This window comes from Pseudopodoces humilis, chromosome 7, assembly GCF_049639895.1.
Source record: "Pseudopodoces humilis isolate 2021_Gansu_Grassland_sample_001 chromosome 7, ASM4963989v1, whole genome shotgun sequence".
In the NCBI taxonomy this organism is placed as follows: Eukaryota; Metazoa; Chordata; class Aves; order Passeriformes; family Paridae; genus Pseudopodoces; species Pseudopodoces humilis.
In genome coordinates, this window is record NC_142206.1 from 46,753,425 (window position 1) to 46,771,479 (window position 18,055).

General features: G+C 40.8%; 2 protein-coding genes across 5 annotated transcripts in view; one reads left to right on the plus strand and one right to left on the minus strand.

Moving 5' to 3' along the window:
• RPS6KA5 (ribosomal protein S6 kinase A5) overlaps positions 1–8,468 on the minus strand; it is an 85,615-nt gene extending 77,147 nt beyond the window's left edge. Inside the window, exon 1 of the mRNA XM_005520192.3 lies at positions 8,069–8,468. Within this exon, the coding sequence (XP_005520249.1) occupies positions 8,069–8,132 (64 nt within the window). The 5' untranslated portion in view covers positions 8,133–8,468. The remainder of the gene's footprint in view (positions 1–8,068) is intronic.
• Positions 8,469–9,141: 673 nt separating this feature from the next.
• The window catches only part of DGLUCY (D-glutamate cyclase), a 47,667-nt gene continuing 38,753 nt past the window's right edge, over positions 9,142–18,055 (plus strand). The window contains exons 1-2 of one of the 4 annotated variants that reach the window (XM_088058153.1): positions 9,181–9,233; positions 9,353–9,507. The gene's annotated coding sequence lies outside the window, so the exon portion shown is untranslated. Of the gene's footprint in view, positions 9,234–9,352; positions 9,508–18,055 lie in introns of all 4 variants that reach the window. The other 3 variants (XM_005520191.3, XM_088058152.1, XM_088058150.1) reach the window with 3 other exon arrangements.

Sequence of the window (18,055 nt, forward strand, 5' to 3'; positions counted from 1 at the left end):
TTCTCACACCTCACAGACATCACCGCGCTGGGAATGGTATCAGAACCCAACCCAACAATTGCCTGTGCAAACTGTACAGCCTATCTGTAAAAACCGCAAGGGGATCTACATTGGTGCACAGAAAGCAGTTTCAGAAACAGAAAATTTACTTCTCAATTCACTTTTTCTTCTGGACACATGAACTGAAGAAGTGCACCAAGGAATGGAACAAAGTTTGGATAGGAAGAGAAGTACTGCCCAAGTAAATAAGATGAGAGTTTCTCCACAAATAACATGAAGCTATACATGACACTTAAAAGGGATAGTTGTATATAATGGAAAAAAAACCCAAACCAAAACAAACAAATCCCCTGGGAGATTAGCTCTCTGAATATGGGCACAATTAGAAGAATCCTGCATTTACTAAAGTCCTACTGTAGTCCACAACAGTCAGCATTGCACCAAAACAGTTAAAGAGAGTTTGCAGCTGAGGGTAATAGGAAGAGATAACACATCAACTCAGAAACAAACAGTGAATGGAAAGGCCAGGACATCATAGCATCCATAAAAACAAAGAGGAAATAGAGATTCTAGTCACAATCATCCCCTCTGAAGGTAGAAAGAAAGGAAATATCCAGAAATACTACCACTGCAAAGACAAGCCTCCCTCTACATGCAGGGACACCAGTGCACAAAGACCAGTGCTGTCATTCTCAGTCCCCTGGAATTAGGGCTGCCTGTTTATCCAAAATAACATTTCTCCTTGATGAAGGATCTCCAAGGGATGTAAGAGACACCTGCACTACACCTGAACTTTGAGACGGCCAAGACTGAAGTAAGAACTGTGCAAGCTGGTACTGTGCAATGATTATATAAGCTTTTAATTGCACTTCTAGGATCTCAAGATATAACATTTCAACAGTGTTTGTTTCCAAGTTAAAATGTGCTCTGTCCTCTGTTTCTGGACTCTACTGCATGCTGGTCTTGAAGCAGACAAATAAAGCTAGTGTTTCCTCTGCTGAACTAGATCAAGCTCTGTGTGAAAGTTGAAACTTGTCTCTGCTATTCTCTGCAACACAAGACCAATTCTTCAGTATTATTAAGCAGAACAATGAACCTCCAGGTTCACCAAGCAATTTTAAGAACAGAGAAAACAAGAAAGAAAATTAAACAGAAGACATTCTGCAATATTCCAAGTATTAGGTTGCAGTGTCTAGTATCAGTATCAACTTGATCTTAACCTGTTACTTCAGAGAATGGCCCATCCCGACTTAAGTCACAGCATCAGAGAACAGATGTTGTTTTAAAACTTGTGTGTATGCCTTACTCAAAGTGGAGAGGGGGAGCACACACCTTTCAGGGGGGAAAAAAACTGACACCATGCAATAGAAACTACACAACTACTATTTGTTAGACACTGAAGAAAATGCATATGTTATACTGTTTATCTCCTGTAAGGAGTTCTACTTTGTTACTGGTTACAGCAACTTAGAACTATTTCTGAAGGAAGTAAAAGTACCCTGAAGTCCTTGAAATCTGAGAGACCGTCAGCACCTAGTATCAGGTCACTGAAATCAGCTCAGAGTACCATCTTAAAATGGAATTTAAAAACTGTAACATCTTAAGAATATGTTTCTAAGGCAAAAGAAAGAATGTAGAGCAAAAATGAAACATACACAGAATTCTGAACTCTGTGAAAAGAAAACACAGTTCATGTTGCTCTGAACTCTAGGGCATCACAGTTAAGGTAACTGGGCTGGTAACTGCTGATTCTCTAGAATATTAGATGCTTAAGGGTAAGGCCACCTGAGCTGAGAAAAAAAATTTAAATCTTGAAAAAAATTTGGAAAAAATTCAAGCTCTCATAAAGCTGCTGATTTTGTTCTAGAAGGCTTGGAAGCCAAAGTTTACACAGCCAAAGATGACAAAGACCTCTGAAGACTAGCTGATATAATATGTATCCATATACATTTATGTGCAATAGCATACATGTATACTGATGGAAATTCAGAAGCATAAAATGCTGTGGAATACACAATAAGAAACTGTCATTACCATCATGAAAATACAAGATAGAAGACTATCCCACCAAAGATATTACTTGCCTATAGGAAGCTGAAAAAAGTGTAAAAATCCAGACATCTGAGATTAACGATGCAAACTCACAGTAGTCTGAACTGGAAAATGCTCCAAGTTAAGATCCATTTGCATTTAGCAAATTAGCTTTTTCTCTTACAGAGGTGACTTCACTCTGAGTTTTATCATTACTGTGAGCTGAATCACTATGAGGTCACCAAGATTAAACCCAGAGGCACCTCCATGGTCAGCTAGAAACTTACTGTGTAGCAACACTATACCTCACATAATTGCAAAAAGAAAAACCTGAACAAACAAAACCAAAACCAACAAAAACCCCAAACAAAATGTAATTAGACAAGATGCTAATGAATAAAATTGCTATAGATAATCTAATGCTGAACAGAGTTGAAACAATCAGATCTCTAAAGATTGTGCATATCTTCTCAAACAAAAAATTATATCTAAGACATGAATCAATTTCAGTTTTCTCTATCATTAGTAATAAATGAAAACATTTATAAAAATTCAGTCACAGGCACCTTGGACACAGCATCAAAAGTAACAGAAAACAAATTAATTTATCAACAACAAAAAAAAAAAGCAACTGATAACTTATATGTTGATGGAAGGTATTTACATATTTGTTTATGCAGACATTAACTGGGAAACTTAAGAATTATTCTCTCCCAGGTAAAGTTTTTATAAACATCTGTCCATGCCAGCATAAAATATTTGCAGATGTCAAGAAAAATGAGAAAACAGTCACAATAGATCCCAAAACAAAACACAAACCCAAATAAACTGACTGCATGTAACGTGAGTCTTTCATAAACAAGGTCATCTACCTATCTACAGACTGAGTCAGGAGCAAAGAAATCTCAGTAGAACTTGCACGTCATTGTTGGGATTCAGTGGAGGAGGAGGAGACAGAAGGCATGTTTACCGTAAGAAAACAAATTATGCAATGATGGGGATACAACAGAAATATTTATGTGAAAAATATATTGGGAAAACACATCCTCAGATACTCAGGCCTTGTCATATGGTTAAGGAATTCTAGCAAGTGTTCTTTGAACAGCCTTCTGATATAGATATACAGATATATAGTTATAAGATATATTAACATGTCATGTAAGACTCCTAAGTCTTTTGTGGAATCAAGCATGAGCTTTTAGACCATCACATTTATAATATACTGGATCAGAGCTAATAAACAGGCTGACAGTGAAGACTGCAACTATTAAGCCTCATTTATATTAGATGTTTTATAGAACATCAGTGAAACAATGACAGCAAAATGATCAGTTGTACCAGACCCTCCCACAGATCATTTTAGCCAGGTTTGTTAGATTCCAAAGCAAACAAAAAAATTCCACTCAACAAAAACAAACAAAAAGCCACAAACAAAACTCAGGAAGGATCAATAGCCATCCTTCTTCATAATCAAAGCTACCAGAAGATAAATAACAAATTCCTAGACTACAAAGTATTTTTAGAAAATATTGCCTGTGTAAAGAGTAAAATCCAGAGATTGAAGTGGTATTAAAGATGATAAATAAACTTAAAATACTCTTTGTAGTTCCCATAATCCAAGAAAACATATACTTTACTGCCCAAAAGAGAAAAATAGAAGCAAAAGCAATCCAAGCTTTGAAATAAACTATTAGTAGCTCCTGATCCCTAAAGAATATACAAAATTATATATTATATACTATTTTATTATATCATATATGTATTGTTTAGTATGCAATCTTATATTATATCCATATATTGTAAATAAGTAAAAACAAAAATCTGTCTTACAGAAAATTTTATTTTAAAAGTATCTTTTAATCCCCAAAGTTTCCTCTAAAAAATAGAAAAAATAAAATACAGGTGCCAGATGCATCTCCACAGGGAAGGCTGAATTCACTATTTAGTGCATGATTCATCATGTTTTTTAGTCATAGGAATTTTCACAATTCCCTAGAATGTAACATGAACCTTGCAGGTCACAAATAAATCCATTCTAATTTAAGTTCCCATTCAAGAAGGTATAACTAAGAATTTGCATTATCAAACCCTTTCAATAATCCACATATTTATTTTCTGAAGCCTTTTATAGTTTCATACTGAATTGTAAGTTTGACTCAAGGGGAGGTTCCAAATTCTTCTGCCTTTGGAGTTCTGCAGGCCGTTGCTACATGAATTTCTGGGCTATACATGACTTTTCTCATGTATGCCTGGCAAACTGCAAACTAAAGCCAAGTTCTTTAGCCCAAAGATTGTGATAACATTAAAACAAATCCAGTATCCTCCTCAAAACAGACTTGCTAAAAGGAAAACAACATTGTAAAGCAAAACAAACCATGTATATAGAGCCCATGCCCATACATTCACAGGATGTCTCAAATACCCTTCAAGATCCTAGTTTTGGTAATGTCTGTCTCTCTCTGGGTGAAGCAGGGAGTTCACACGCATGCCACAAGACGGGCAACCTCCTATGCAGTCACTCACACATACTTAAGGTATAGGATCCTTTTGATCCTTTTTTTCCTCCTCAGAGAAGACGTGGGGAGGAAATCTCACTCATAACTGTTCTGTTTCTTCCTTATCTTCTGACATCACAAGCCTTTTCTTCTCCTTCCATATCCTTCTCTAGCATGTAAAATGTTTCCTCTGATAGGCTTTGTTTGCCATTGTTCAGTTCATTACTAAGCAACAGAAACGTTAAGATGCAACAATTCTTTTTTCAGTGTAAATAATATATATTTTCTAAGGTCTGCAAAAGATTAAAATTCTGAAAGTTAGCCTTCAAAAAATAAAACCTTTCCCTTTAAAAGTTTCCAGAAATAAATGCTAAAGAAAATGTAATTTTCTTATGATTTTTACTGGAGAGCTTCAGTGAGAATCAGAGACAGTCACCACTTCTTACTATTTCAACTTTGGCATGTTTTTGCTTCTACTTCCTGAATAGAGATTCCACTTTCCCAAAAAAATTCATTTTCCTTCCCAAAGTGAGACAAGAAAGACAGTAACTATTCTGAAGTGGCTGAATTGTGAGCCTTCTATCAAGAACAAAAATGTTTTGGTGTTAGGAAAAGAAAAAAAAAAGGATAAATATATTAGGAGAATATTTTTATTAAATGACATGTGTACTAAAAGTCACTGCTCTGTCTTATCTGCAGAACATCACATATATGCACACAGAGCAGGGCTCAGTATTTGTAACACAGCACATCACATGATACCATACAGAGCCACTCAAGTGTTCCTTCCCTATCACAGACCCAATCTACATGCCTATCGAGTGATGTTTATCCAGTAATTACTTTTTGGTCATACAACAGAGGAATTTCAGGGCTCTAACACTATGAGATATAAACCTGAAATTAAATCTGACCCTACATATGAAAGCCAGCATTGTAATTTCAAAGTCAAAGTTTAAAAAAAGTTAAACCATGGTATGATAGGATTAACAATCAGCTGGTATATGTAGCAACAGTGCTGCACACACTCTAACTTAAAGCATTTCCATATGCCTCCATATTTGCTTGGAGCTAACAACACTCATCTGCTTCATTATTTAGGATCCTCATTTCATCTTAAATTCAGATTCTGAAGTATGTTCACTTACTCACTTGACCATAATAAATGCCTGTCCCTAACTCATTTAATACTTTTAGAGCAAGACCAAGTAATTGTAAATGCAAGTGTGACTGTGGGTTTACCTGATTGATTTGAATTAGTGAGCTTGTTACCATGAGGTTCAAGTAACAGCTTCCACAATATGATTTTCAAAGAAGCCAGTATTTCTACTACAATAGTAAATTCTTTCAAAGCACTCTGGAGACTGACCTCTTTTTTCATCTGCCAACTGACAGCTACTTTCAATATGTAATTCTAAATGATTCAATTAGTCACAGAGCTAGCACCATCAAAGAAAGAACGCAGAGATGAGGGGAACACTGGAATCTAAACAAATCACACAATAAAGGATATTCAAGCTATAGAACATATTTAGAAATTACAAAGATCCGGTGGCTCCAAATTCTAGTTCTTGCCTGTCCTCTCACTCTTTCCCAAAATGATACAAAATTAAATAATCATGCTGCATGCTTTAAAGATGTGGTGGGTTGACCCTAGCCAGCAGCTAAGCATCCACACAACCAGACCCAGTACAAAAAACCCTCTGAACATCCAAGGTATCCTACAGCTTTATATTTTGTATCAACAGAAGCTGACTGCAACTTTTCTCCTCAAATTATTCTATCTCCGTGCATTGTATAGACAAGTTCTGAAACTGTCGCCATACGTCTTGCATAGGAATGACACTATTGACACCTTCAGGAGTAGGAGTCTCCCAGGAGTACATGACAGAGCAGCTCCCTCCTCCACCCTAGTGCTCCAGAAATAGACAAGTCATTGCTAGAAAGCATTTTTCAGAAAGCAGTTTCCTAAACACTGAATATGGAGTAGAGAACAAGGAAGGGAGAAGCAACTTATTCCTACTAAACTGAATTTCAGAAGCTTAAAAAGACAAACAACCAAGTTTGAGAACTTTCAAAAAAACAGTGAGAATTGGTGCTTCATACAGCTACATGATCAGGATTAAAATCATGCTTATTATGCTACATTAGACAGTTCTTTGTCTAGCTTATACAAATGTGTTTATTCCTCAAACTATCTTTAAAATAACAATCCCTCAGAGACACGTGTTCTCAACCTTTATAAAAGAAATCTAGACATAGTAGACATAGTTATGTAAATATATTGAATAAATGTGTCCCACTTCCCCTCATCTTCTCCTCTTCCACACTTAAATGTAGCAACACCTATCGAGACAACTATGTTTTCCAGCAGCTCTTCTGCTTCTTGAAAGAAGAAAACTACAAACCCTTCGGTTTCTGTAACTATCAAGAGACCGCTTTTTTTTTTTTTTTTTTTTTCCTCCTCCGCCCGCCAAGTAGGGCGATAGCTCTTCTTCCTCAGGGTAATAGGTGTTCCCCTGGGGCACCTCCCCCGACCCCAGGACCAAGGGACAGCGGGGCAGGAGGCAGAACGCGACCGAGGAGACCCAGCACCACCACCTGCCCTTCACATCGGCCCATTCGAGAATGTCAGCTCCATTAACCCGGCGAGCAACTCCCTCAAACTTTTGCAGTGAACGGCATCTTATGCTTACTCTCATTTCATCATGGAGAAAAAGATGATGACAGAAAAGGAACGAAGGGCATGGCTTAACAGCACCTTCATTGTCTATCAATACAGCGATATACATTCTGATTATATTTTACAGGCACTTCTAAATTAACATTAAAATTTAGATTTACTGCAGTGTTCAAGTTGCCTGGAAACTTCTGAGAACCAGAGAATCCCTATTTTAAAAAGAAATAAAGCTCTTCCCCAACACAATAACCAACAACGGAGCATTTCTGTTGTATCTTTAAAGGTCATAAATATTTCACACGTTGAACTACTACTCCCGAGGGTCGTCAAGTAACTACCGAGCTACAAGAAGATACATAGATTGAAAAGCCAAAAAACTGCGGTTACGTGTTGGCACATTCCCCTCCGTACAATTCCGGAATTTCACCGAGGTTAGAGAAAAGCTGTCACACAAAACGACTTAATTTAGGACTGGAACCCGCCCCCCCTCCCCAACATAGTCATAGAAGTCGGTCAAACAAATACTTTACAAAAAAAAAAAAAAAAAAAATTATAAGAGAGCCTGGCTACACTATATATCCTTCAAAAGCGCCAGACACCACCGGGAAGTGGGACAGGCGAACCAGGCGTGGAGCAGAAGTCGAAGTGAACTACTTTTTTCAAAAATAAGAGAAGGCCCCCTCCCCGCCCCCATCGTACACGCTCCTGCCCTTCCAGGTCATCCTCTTTTTCTCCCCGCCACTGAGATTTCCCTACTGGTCCCAGCTAACTCTCTCGGAGCTCCCCGTTCAGCAGCGTTTTCCTCAGCCCGTGCCGCCCGGGCCCCTCCGCCCACGCGCGACCCCCGGGCCCGCCCGCTCACCGTTCCTCAGCTCGTGCTTCACCGTGAGGAGCGGCAGCTCCGCTTCCCCCGAGGGTCCCTCCATGTCCTCAGGGGTGGCTCGTCCGCCCCTGCCGCTCCCGTGAGTGTGGCGGCGGGAGGATGTCACCTGGCCCCAGACGGGTTCTATTTTCCAGGGGCGCTCCGGGGCAGGGGAGCCATGCAGGCGCGCTGCGAGCCGCCGCTCTCCCCTCCGCCTTGTTGGAAAACGGGGGAGGGAGAGAAAAACCCAAACCTACACCACCCAACAACAAACAGTTATGAAAATCTAGGGAGGCACACGCACGACGGCTTCCCTCCCCCGGCGCTCAGAACCAGCCCATGTCCTTGCGCCTCCCCTCCCCCGGGCTCCGGCCGCCCTCCCCGCCCGACAGCGGGGAGCGGAGCGGAGCGGGGCCGAGCGCGGCCGGGATAGGCTGAACGCCACGGGGGGAGGTGGTGGGAGCGCCACGGGGGGAGGCGGTGGGAGCGCCGCGGGGAGCGGCTCCTACTCAGGCGCTCGCGCCCCCTCCCTCCCCGGGCCGGGCGCTCATTGGCCGCGCGCGCCCCGGCGGCCGTCGGGCAGAGAACGTTCCCCGCGCGTCGCCCCCGCCCTTCCGCCGAGCGCCGCGCGCCCCCATTGGCTCGGAGTATGCGCCAACCGCCGGCTCCGCCTCCCGCCTTCCCCCCCGGCCCCTCTACTCCCCGATGTTGTTTGTAAACATTCCCGCCCGCCTCTCCCGCTGCCCCCCGACCCCCGCGGGAGGGCGGGCGCTGGGCTGCCGGGAGGGAAGGAAAGGCTCTGATTGACCGCTGGAGCTGGCAATCACCTGAGGGAGCGGCCGTGGCGCCCTTCCTCGCGTTACGGGCTCGTTCCACCGTACTCGAAGGGGGGAGCAGCCGTGGGCTGACCCACTCGCAGTGGCGGCCGGGGGGTGTCGGGTTCCAGCCTAGCGCGGGGGACGCGGCAGCGGGATGGGGAGCGGGCTATCCCCGCGGGGAGATGCGGCGGGGCAGGGAGCAGCGAGGCACAGCCGGGGACGGAGGGATTCCCGCAGGGCTCCGGCCGCCCGCCCGCTGAGCTCCCCCCCCTCCGCACGGGAGGCGCGGGCGGTGCGAGCGGACTCGCAGCGGCGGCGCGGGCGGGCCGGAGAGCTGCGGCACATCGGTATGTCCGCCTGCAGCCCGCGGCCGTGCTCGGGTCACCGGGCTCTGGGGCCTCACAACACGTGGGCGCGGGTGGCGGGGCCCCGGGTCCCGCCTGATGCCGCTTTCGCCCTTGGCCAGGCCGTGGAGGGGGCGGCGAGCGCAGCCGCCTCTTGGAGGTGGAAGAGGCCGCACGTACTGAAGTTCAACTAGCCTTGGTGATCGCTGGAAAGGCGCACGGCCTGGAGGGTTATGGCAGCTCAGGAGGCGCCTGGCAAGCGCTTGCTTGTCGTAAGGTGGGAGTGAGGGAAGTTGCTGGGTAGGTACATCCATGTGCCCGGTTCACATTGCCCTGCCTGGGGCGCGTTCATCTGGTCCCTTTAGGTGGGTGACACTGTTCTCACAGTTTAGTGGCGTTGTTGAGGGAGATGTGGTTCAAAAAACATCGGATATGTTCAAATCAGTTAAGCCTCTCAGTCTGTTATGTTTTGGAGGCAATCTGGTGTTTCTAAAGTTGTCCTCATTTCCATGAGACAGATAACCCAAATGACTTTTCTCTCTGTTTCTTATTTACAGTAATTTCTGACTTGTTGCTCTTGAATGCACAGCTTCTATCCTTACACACAAGCTGCTAACTCACAATGCCATGTCTCAGCAGCAGTATTTACACAGAGTCTTAATTAAGTTACATCAAAGATCAGTGAAATAAATTTATTTTGTTAATCCATTATTCACATTCCAGTATTAAATATTGGTGTGTTTGCACGCATATATGTAAAAAATGCATGTACATGTATACATTTCTACAGTTTCCTGTGGAGAGACTGAGTTCTGCTTTTTAAAGTTGGTGAGATTTTCTGCTTCATAATTGTTTATATACTAGACCTCAGGTTTAGGATGCCTTTTCAGTTGTCATCCCAGAAATTACTACTACCTAAGGGTTTCATAGTGTTTTTGGTAAAACTTTTGAAGGTGTTTCCCACTAAGCACTGCAGCTGTTCTGTTGAGGTATCTCCCTGTAGCACATGGTACACACGTAAGCACCAAAAATGTCCATCCAATTACTGCCTTTCCAACATTATTATATCAAGACTATAAATATAGAAAGTCTGAACATGGGATATGTTTTCAAACTGGAAAATAATTGATTCCCTAACTTTTGTCACTTGTTTTTAGAAGCATCACTATTGTAGAGCAAGTAAGTATTTTATCAGTATAATATTAAGCTATAAAGGGGAAAATGAAACTACTAAACTGATTAAATTAATTGTTAAGTTTTTTCATCTTTGTAACTAATGGCTCCTCTGTACATCTAGTGGGGACTGTGAGATTTAGTTCTTCATTACAAGGCATAACAACAACTTCTGATTATTCTATGTCCCAGCTACCTGATTTTAAAGAGACCTGTACTATATTTAATCCAGTGGCTCTACTAGCCTACACTTGGACTAACTGCCCCTGGCAGCCTCAGAGGAGAGAAGCTGTAATCTGATTCCATTTACCATCACTGAATGTGAGGGGTGCTGACATTGAATCCAGTAGTTGTTAATGGTCTTGGTTTCAGATGTTCGTAGTTTAACAGGTTGTATCTGCTCATTTGCCTCAGGCTGAAAATTTCTCCTTTCAAATTTCAGCTAAAACAGCTTTTAAAAATGAGGCAATAACCCTAAAATACCAAACCAAGAATACTGCTCCATGCTGACAATGCATATAATAAAAGTGATTACTGTGTACATTTCAGTTTGAGATGTGACTGGCCTTGCAAAGTACTACTGCATGAACTGAAAGTTCTTTATTATCACTGAGGGATGCCCTGATTTACCTGCAATATGGTCATTCCATGAAAAAAAAAAAGATTTTTTTACGTAACGGTTTCTCCAGTGTTAAAATGTTTTTGCAGTGGGATTCTTGTGTCATATCCAGAAACAGCAAAGCAGCCCTACTGAATGATTGGAAAGAATCCCACCTTTTGACAGACAAAAGAGCTATACTTGCAGTGAAATCCTAAACCTCCTGTCAGTAGTCCATGAGTACAAGACTGTGCACAAGTTTTCCTTCAACTGAACTTTGGGAGCAGTGGAGGGTTAGACTTGGTTGTGTACTTGACATAAGAGCAGATCTACCTTCAGCGGAATGGTCCAGACTGGTTACTTTGCCTCTCTCACACAGCAGTATCACATGGCTTTGTGGGTGGCTGTTAAAGGACAGAGTTCTGTCAACCTAAAGGGTAGGCTGGAATTACAGGTAGGTGGAAATATACAAGCTATGTCTTTACCAGAGAATAAAAGTGATTAGTTCTCATTCTCTAGGTGTCGGGGAAGTGACATGACTTAGCATGGTGCAGCTAAATTCTTTCCCCTTCAAAACAGTGGCCTTTTTTTTGCACTGCCTCCTGGATTTGTTGAGACAGCATACCATTACTGAGCTATGCTTGTACAAAGGCATTGCCTGGAAGAATACTGGTCAGGGACCCAACCATTCCTGGAAGCATGCTGGCAGTCAGAGGTGTGGATAGTCAGATGCCAGCATTCAGATTGGGCCTTTGTCCTGTTTAAATCACTACACAGACTGTCATAAGGTCAGATGAGGGAGGAAATTTGGCTCGAGCCTGCAGCCAAAGCAGCATGAGAAAGTCCAGGAAGAGTAATGGGCTTAGACCCAGAGGGAGTACAGACTGGCCTGTAAGAGATTTCTTGTTAGTTTGGAGAAGTAAAACCACCCTTGGTATATAAACGGTGCTTTTAGAAATGCAGTTTAACTGACTGAAAGTGTTACTTGCATTTAAATACATTTGTGTGTACGCTGCAACACTGAAAAAACCTACTGTTTGCATGATGCGCATACAATAAATTACCCCTCTGGTATTAAAATGAAAAATATTTGATGTTTAAATGATTAAAAGCTATGAGGCAGTGCAGAGCCACTCATGCTCCATATTGTAAATGGTTTTGATTTTTTAAGCAGCATTTTCATATTCATGTGCATGATAAGAACAACCTGACAGGTCAGTCAGTGAACAGTTCAGTGTTTGGGCTGAGCATGTGCTGCGAGTTTGGGAATATGGAGTAACACCGTTCTAAAGATAGATGTCCCTTTTCTACCCCACAACACAACTGTTCAAAAATATGTGTATTTACTTGCCATTCCTAATTGTGAAAAGAGGGAGGAAAAAAATGCTGTGGGAAATTCCCACATGGAACGATATTATTGAACTTCATTAAAGAAAAAGTGTCACAACATTTTCTTTTTGGTTCTAAAAGAGGTGGCGTGCCAAGCTGGTTTGAGGGCTGAGGTGAAATCAAAGTGTTTAGTGTACAGACTTCTGAGAGGAAATGAGAGAAAAAAAGAAGAACATGAGTGCTAGAGCTGCATATTTGCAGGGTGCCAGGGCCTCACAGTTTTGAGGTATTTGATTTACTTTCTTTCTGAAGAAAAGCTTCTTATGGAAATTTTAGTTTCTATGGAGCTAAAGTTGAAGGTGTTTGGTGCTTTCTTATGGGCATTGAATTGTTACAGAAATAGGTGTTATTTTCAAAGGAAAAATTTTGGAAAGCCAGATGATAGAAAATGTTCCCCTTAAGCAATCCATGGAGAGCATTTGCACAGCAGGGGAAAAAAAAGGATCAAATTTTGGAAACCACAAAATGAATTTAGGGAAGGACTCACTGTGAAAGACAAACATGACATGAAACAGCTTTTGTGTGAGATTTTAGTACAATACTAGTTCTAAGTTTACGGGTTTTTTCTACTAGCTTTTAGTTTGCATATATTCTCTGTGATTTTTATCTTCTATTTAATCTGAATCTTTAATTGAACATTCTGTGCTTGATAACTGTCAGAAAAGTAGACTGGGTAGGTATATTTACTGTTTAAAGTATTTTTTATGAAACTGCTCTGGGCAACTGTTTTATCTCTCTAAAACCACTTAATGTTTTTACCATGAAAGGAGAAATTATGCTAAGCATCCCAGTCTTAATAATTCTCTTAACGGAAGTGGTACAACTCTGTCAGGAAGTGGATCATTTCTTGAAAGAGTGCATATAAGTGTTACTGCTTCTAGGGTCTTGTTACGGTTAGTATTAATTTCAATAAAAAGTCATTTGTTTATTTTTCTCCTTCAGTCACTGTGCAGTTGCAACTACTGTTATTACAGGCAGCCTTTCAAAAGTTTAATTACTAAAAGTCTACATGGTTATAAAAGAGACACAAATAAAAATAATTGTCATGTTGCTCAGTTTCTGATGAGGAAAAGGAAAATGAATGAATGAATACTGTCCATAGGGGAAAGAAAGCAGCACTAGTCATTGAAACAGAAATTGGGGTTTATTTCACTTTTTGAACTGCTAAAGCTGCTTAATGTAGGCAGAAATGGAATTTCTGCTTAATAAAAAGAATTGACTTTTGGATCCTAATTCTCACTCACAATAGTTTGAATGTTTTTTTCAGATGTTGGAGGGAACACAGAGGACTGTTCTATACGTTATTGTCATTAAACCTCAGTAATACTCACTGAGTAAATTCAAAGTCCTTTTCAAAGGAGCTGCATGCGAATTCTCACTATTTTGAAAATTTACTGTCAACTTTAGAGAAGGGAACTTAAGAAGGAAGTTAATCAAGGTGATCTGAAAGCTAGTGATGATGAAATTAAAACTTTTAACTCATCATGAAGACCATGAGTACATTCTGATGGTTGCAGAAGTTACGGTTCTGTTTTCCTACCCCAGAGAAGGAAGCAAAAACATGAGAAAAAAAATGTTTAAATGGCAGAACTTAAAACTATGCATTGTAGTTCTTAAAGAGAGACTGCAGAAAATGAGTGAAAAGAAGCACCATATAAAATGAAGGGGGAAGGACAATTTTTGAAAAGCATAAATGAAAAAGAATAAATTTATTTTCACAAGTTTTCTTCTAATGATGTATTTAAATGTATTGCATCTGTTAAATTACCACAGAGCAAAAAGATTTAATGAAGTGATCAATATTACAGAGGTTCCTTTCCCTTTATCTTGAGAAAAGTTGTATGATTATTGATTTTGAACCTATTGTTTTAAGTTTACAAAGATAAGATGTCTCCATGAATTGAAATAACAGAAGAGAAAATCTGGAAACAAATGGATAAATTAAGATAAACTCAGTGTATCTCCTGGAGTTTAAAAGGAACGTAGAGCTCCTCAGAAAAAAATTACAAAAACTCTGATTAGCTTCAAGTACTGTATCAGGTGACTGGAAAACACCTCTTAATATAGAGTATTATAATATTTTATAATATAATAAAATATGATTTAATATAAGCAGCATTACAACTAAAAACCCCTTTAAAAGGACCAGTTAAATGTTTTGATGAAAGATTAGAAAGATTACCCTTAGTTTTAAAGAACAAAAAGAAGCTATAATGTATTAGAAAACCAGTAGATAAATATGTTTCCATGAACATGGCCTGGATATAAAATACTACTGTGAAAAATCAAGTAGCAAAAACTATGATAGTGAATTACAAATTTTCAATAGATCCAAAAGATGGGGATTTTTAACTTTACCTGCATAATTGACACTGGCACTGTAAATTGTGTAAATTGGGACTAGATCTAACAGGTAACTGGTATTGAAGCAATTCTGTAATTTCATTATGGTTTTTCTAAAATTTTTTATCCCATACTGATTTATTTAGATACAGGATGCAAACTAGGGTATCTCTAGCTCAGCATTGCTGCTTCCAACGCTGGTCAGGAACAGCTCTGAAGTGTCATGACAGTCTGTGATTTAACATGCAGTCCCTGAATAAAGGGCTCCATTTGTTTGCTTTGTCTTTGCCATTTGCTAATTTCGTCTGATGACCCACAGTGATTTAGTTACAAAAGAATGTGAAGAATTGTTACTTTTTATTTCCTCCATGATTTTGTTGCATTTGTCTCTGTTTCTTAGGCAGACCCAGAATATGAAGCAGTAGCTTCACCACCTAAAAATATCCAGTGAAATATTTACTGTAGATAATCTGCTGTAGAGGTTGTGCAGGCACTTGGAGTTCTTTGAGTTTTCAGTAATCCATGCACAACCTCATTTCTTTAATTTTTCTTAAGTAGAGGACTTCTAGGGGAAACCTAGATTATCTAAGTGTTAGAACACTCAGTTTTAATACATCTTTTTTCTTTTTTAATACAAAGTGTTTGCTGTGACAGTCTTTGAAGAGGATGTCAAACTCCAGTTGGTCAAAAGGCATTTTATACTTCTTTTGTAAATTCCTTGGGATTTACATTTTCTCTGAAGTGTTAAGACTTCTATGCAAATAAGTGCCCCATTAAGCAATTTTCCTTTGGCTGTCATTTATTGAGCCTGGCTAAGAGTAAGGTTTGGCATCCTCCTTCTTACAACATGTCACATTCAAGCTTACTTTTCTGTTGTGACTGCTTCTTAATGTATTGATGTGGAACATGACAGCAATGCAGATTGCTGACATTGTAAATAACTCCATTAACTCTGATGTATTTCAACCCCCTCACCCCCGAGCATTTTGAGCTTTAATAAAGACTTATACTAGTAACACATCTCTCTCCATTTTTAAAAGAACACATTCCTATTCAATCAGATTTTATTCCAGACCCAACACTGATTACAGAAACTGTTGTAAATTATTTGCTTCCCATTCAACTCAGTGTTGCCTTCCTGCAGTTCTAGTGTGATGCATCTTCAGGCTGGAAGTCAGACAAGGCAAATGCCACAGATTCTTAGAATTACTTGTAATATGCAGAGAAGTTAGTGTATGACTTTGATTAAATAATTTGTTCTCTGAGTAACTGTCTTGATTTAACCCCAGCCAAGCCCAACCGCATGTTCAATCACTGCTCCACCAGCAGGATTGGGGAGAGAATTGGAAAGGTAAAAACTGGAAAACTCACGCATTGAGATAAAGACAGTTTAATAGAGAAAGCAGAGGCCACACACACAAGCAAAGCAAAATAAGGAATCAATTCACTGCCTCCCATGGGCAGGCAAGTGTTCAGCTGTCTCCACAAGATCAGACCCTCATCACAGGTCATGGCAACTTGGGATGATGAAATCTGTCATTCCAAATGTGTCCCCCCTTCCTCCTCCTTTCACCCACTTTATATACTGAACATGATGCTGTATGGTCTGGAATATCCCTTTTGTCAGTTTGGGTCACTTGTCCCTGGCTGTCTCCCCCCAGCCTCCCATGCACATCTAATCTCACCAGCATGGCAGTAGAAAGAGTGAAAAAGGCTCTGTGCAAGCCCTGATCAGCAATAGCAGAAATACCTCTATTGTCATCACAGTGTTCAGCCAAGTCCAAAACACAGCCCCATACCAGCCACTCTGGAGAAAATTAACTCTACCCCCAGCCAAAACCAGCTGTAAGGCCCCAAACAACTTGGGTGATGGGGCTTTTAACAGGGCTTATGGTTGTTCATGTACTTTGAGTTATATTCATGGGAGAAATACTGACAAGATATTCTCAAGAGATCAACAAAGAAGACTTTAAGGCAACTCTAGAAAATCAAAGAACTTTGGCAAAAGGTTTAGAGCAGCATTCAGTCAACATAAACCACTTCTCAAAGTATTAACTTCACCCATTCAACTTAGTAAACTCAAAGCCCATTCAATTTTAAGTTACTCAGAATTCTAACAAAAGGCAATCAGAAGAAAGAAAAGATACTGAAAAGAACAAATACAGCTACCAATTCCTGGGTTCCAAAAGTGTTCAACTAATAGAAATTCCAAGAGGAGGAGACGTGCTTGTCTCATGTTTGGCCTTAAATGTCCCTTGGCTTTCCTGGGCCCTTCCCAAGGTGGGGCTTGTGGTCATTTGGCCGCTCGGGAGCTGGGTTGGGAGCTGCAGGGGCAGGTGTGGAGCGCTGCCTCCGGTGTGTCAGGGACTGGTGGCGTCTTTGGGGCTGGGACACAGGCCCAGGGGTGTATGGGGCAGGGCAGTGCCTCACCAGGGAAAGGCCTGACTTGCCTGTTCCACACACACACACACACACATACAAAAGGTTTTGAGCCAGCAGTCCTTCCAGTCTCTCACACCAGCATAAAAACATGTATCTATAATGTGGTGTGGCCTTTTAATATCTTCCCACCCAATAATTTTGTTTTGGCAGTAGTGAGTTGTGAGGTTGCTTGCCATTATTTTCCTGCTTCTTTAGATTACAAATTGATTAAACTGTTCCACTCTGTGACAGTATTTTTCTTTAGAAAATTGTGATTAGTGAAGGTACTGGTTTGGTTTATGCATAAGATAAAACAATTACTTTTGGATAACAAGTACCAAAACAACAGAATTATAAATCATTTGAGTTTGGACAGGAACCCACTGCAGTCCCTGAACACTATCCTTTGATGAATATATAAGGAGGAGATGGAGAGGATTTCTGAGGAAATCATCAGAGTCTCACAGCTTTGACAAACAGCAAGTGTTAATCCCTTATTTAATCTTGTGTCTCAAGGCAGACCATACTCGTGTTTTCTGTAGCCTTTTATGTACCATTTCTGGCTTGGGATATGCCATGTAAAAGTACTCATGCCTCCTCTAAGACAACAGTTTCCTAATCTTTCCAGTGCCTCTCTTTGTCTGCAGAAGTAAATGCCTTCACACCACCCACACACCCCAGGAGAGCATCCTTCCCCCCACTCCCTGCCTCTGCTACAGTAGCAGCGACATCCATTTGCCTTCAATTACAGAGTTAAGAATGTTGTTGTCACAGCTGAAGGTGACCTTAAACGTCTCTCACATCATCACTTGTCTCTTCCTATTATTGCTTTTACCCCTCTATGTTGAAGCTTCACAGTTCATCCTCTTAGGGAATTGAAGATTTGGGCTACAATTTAATC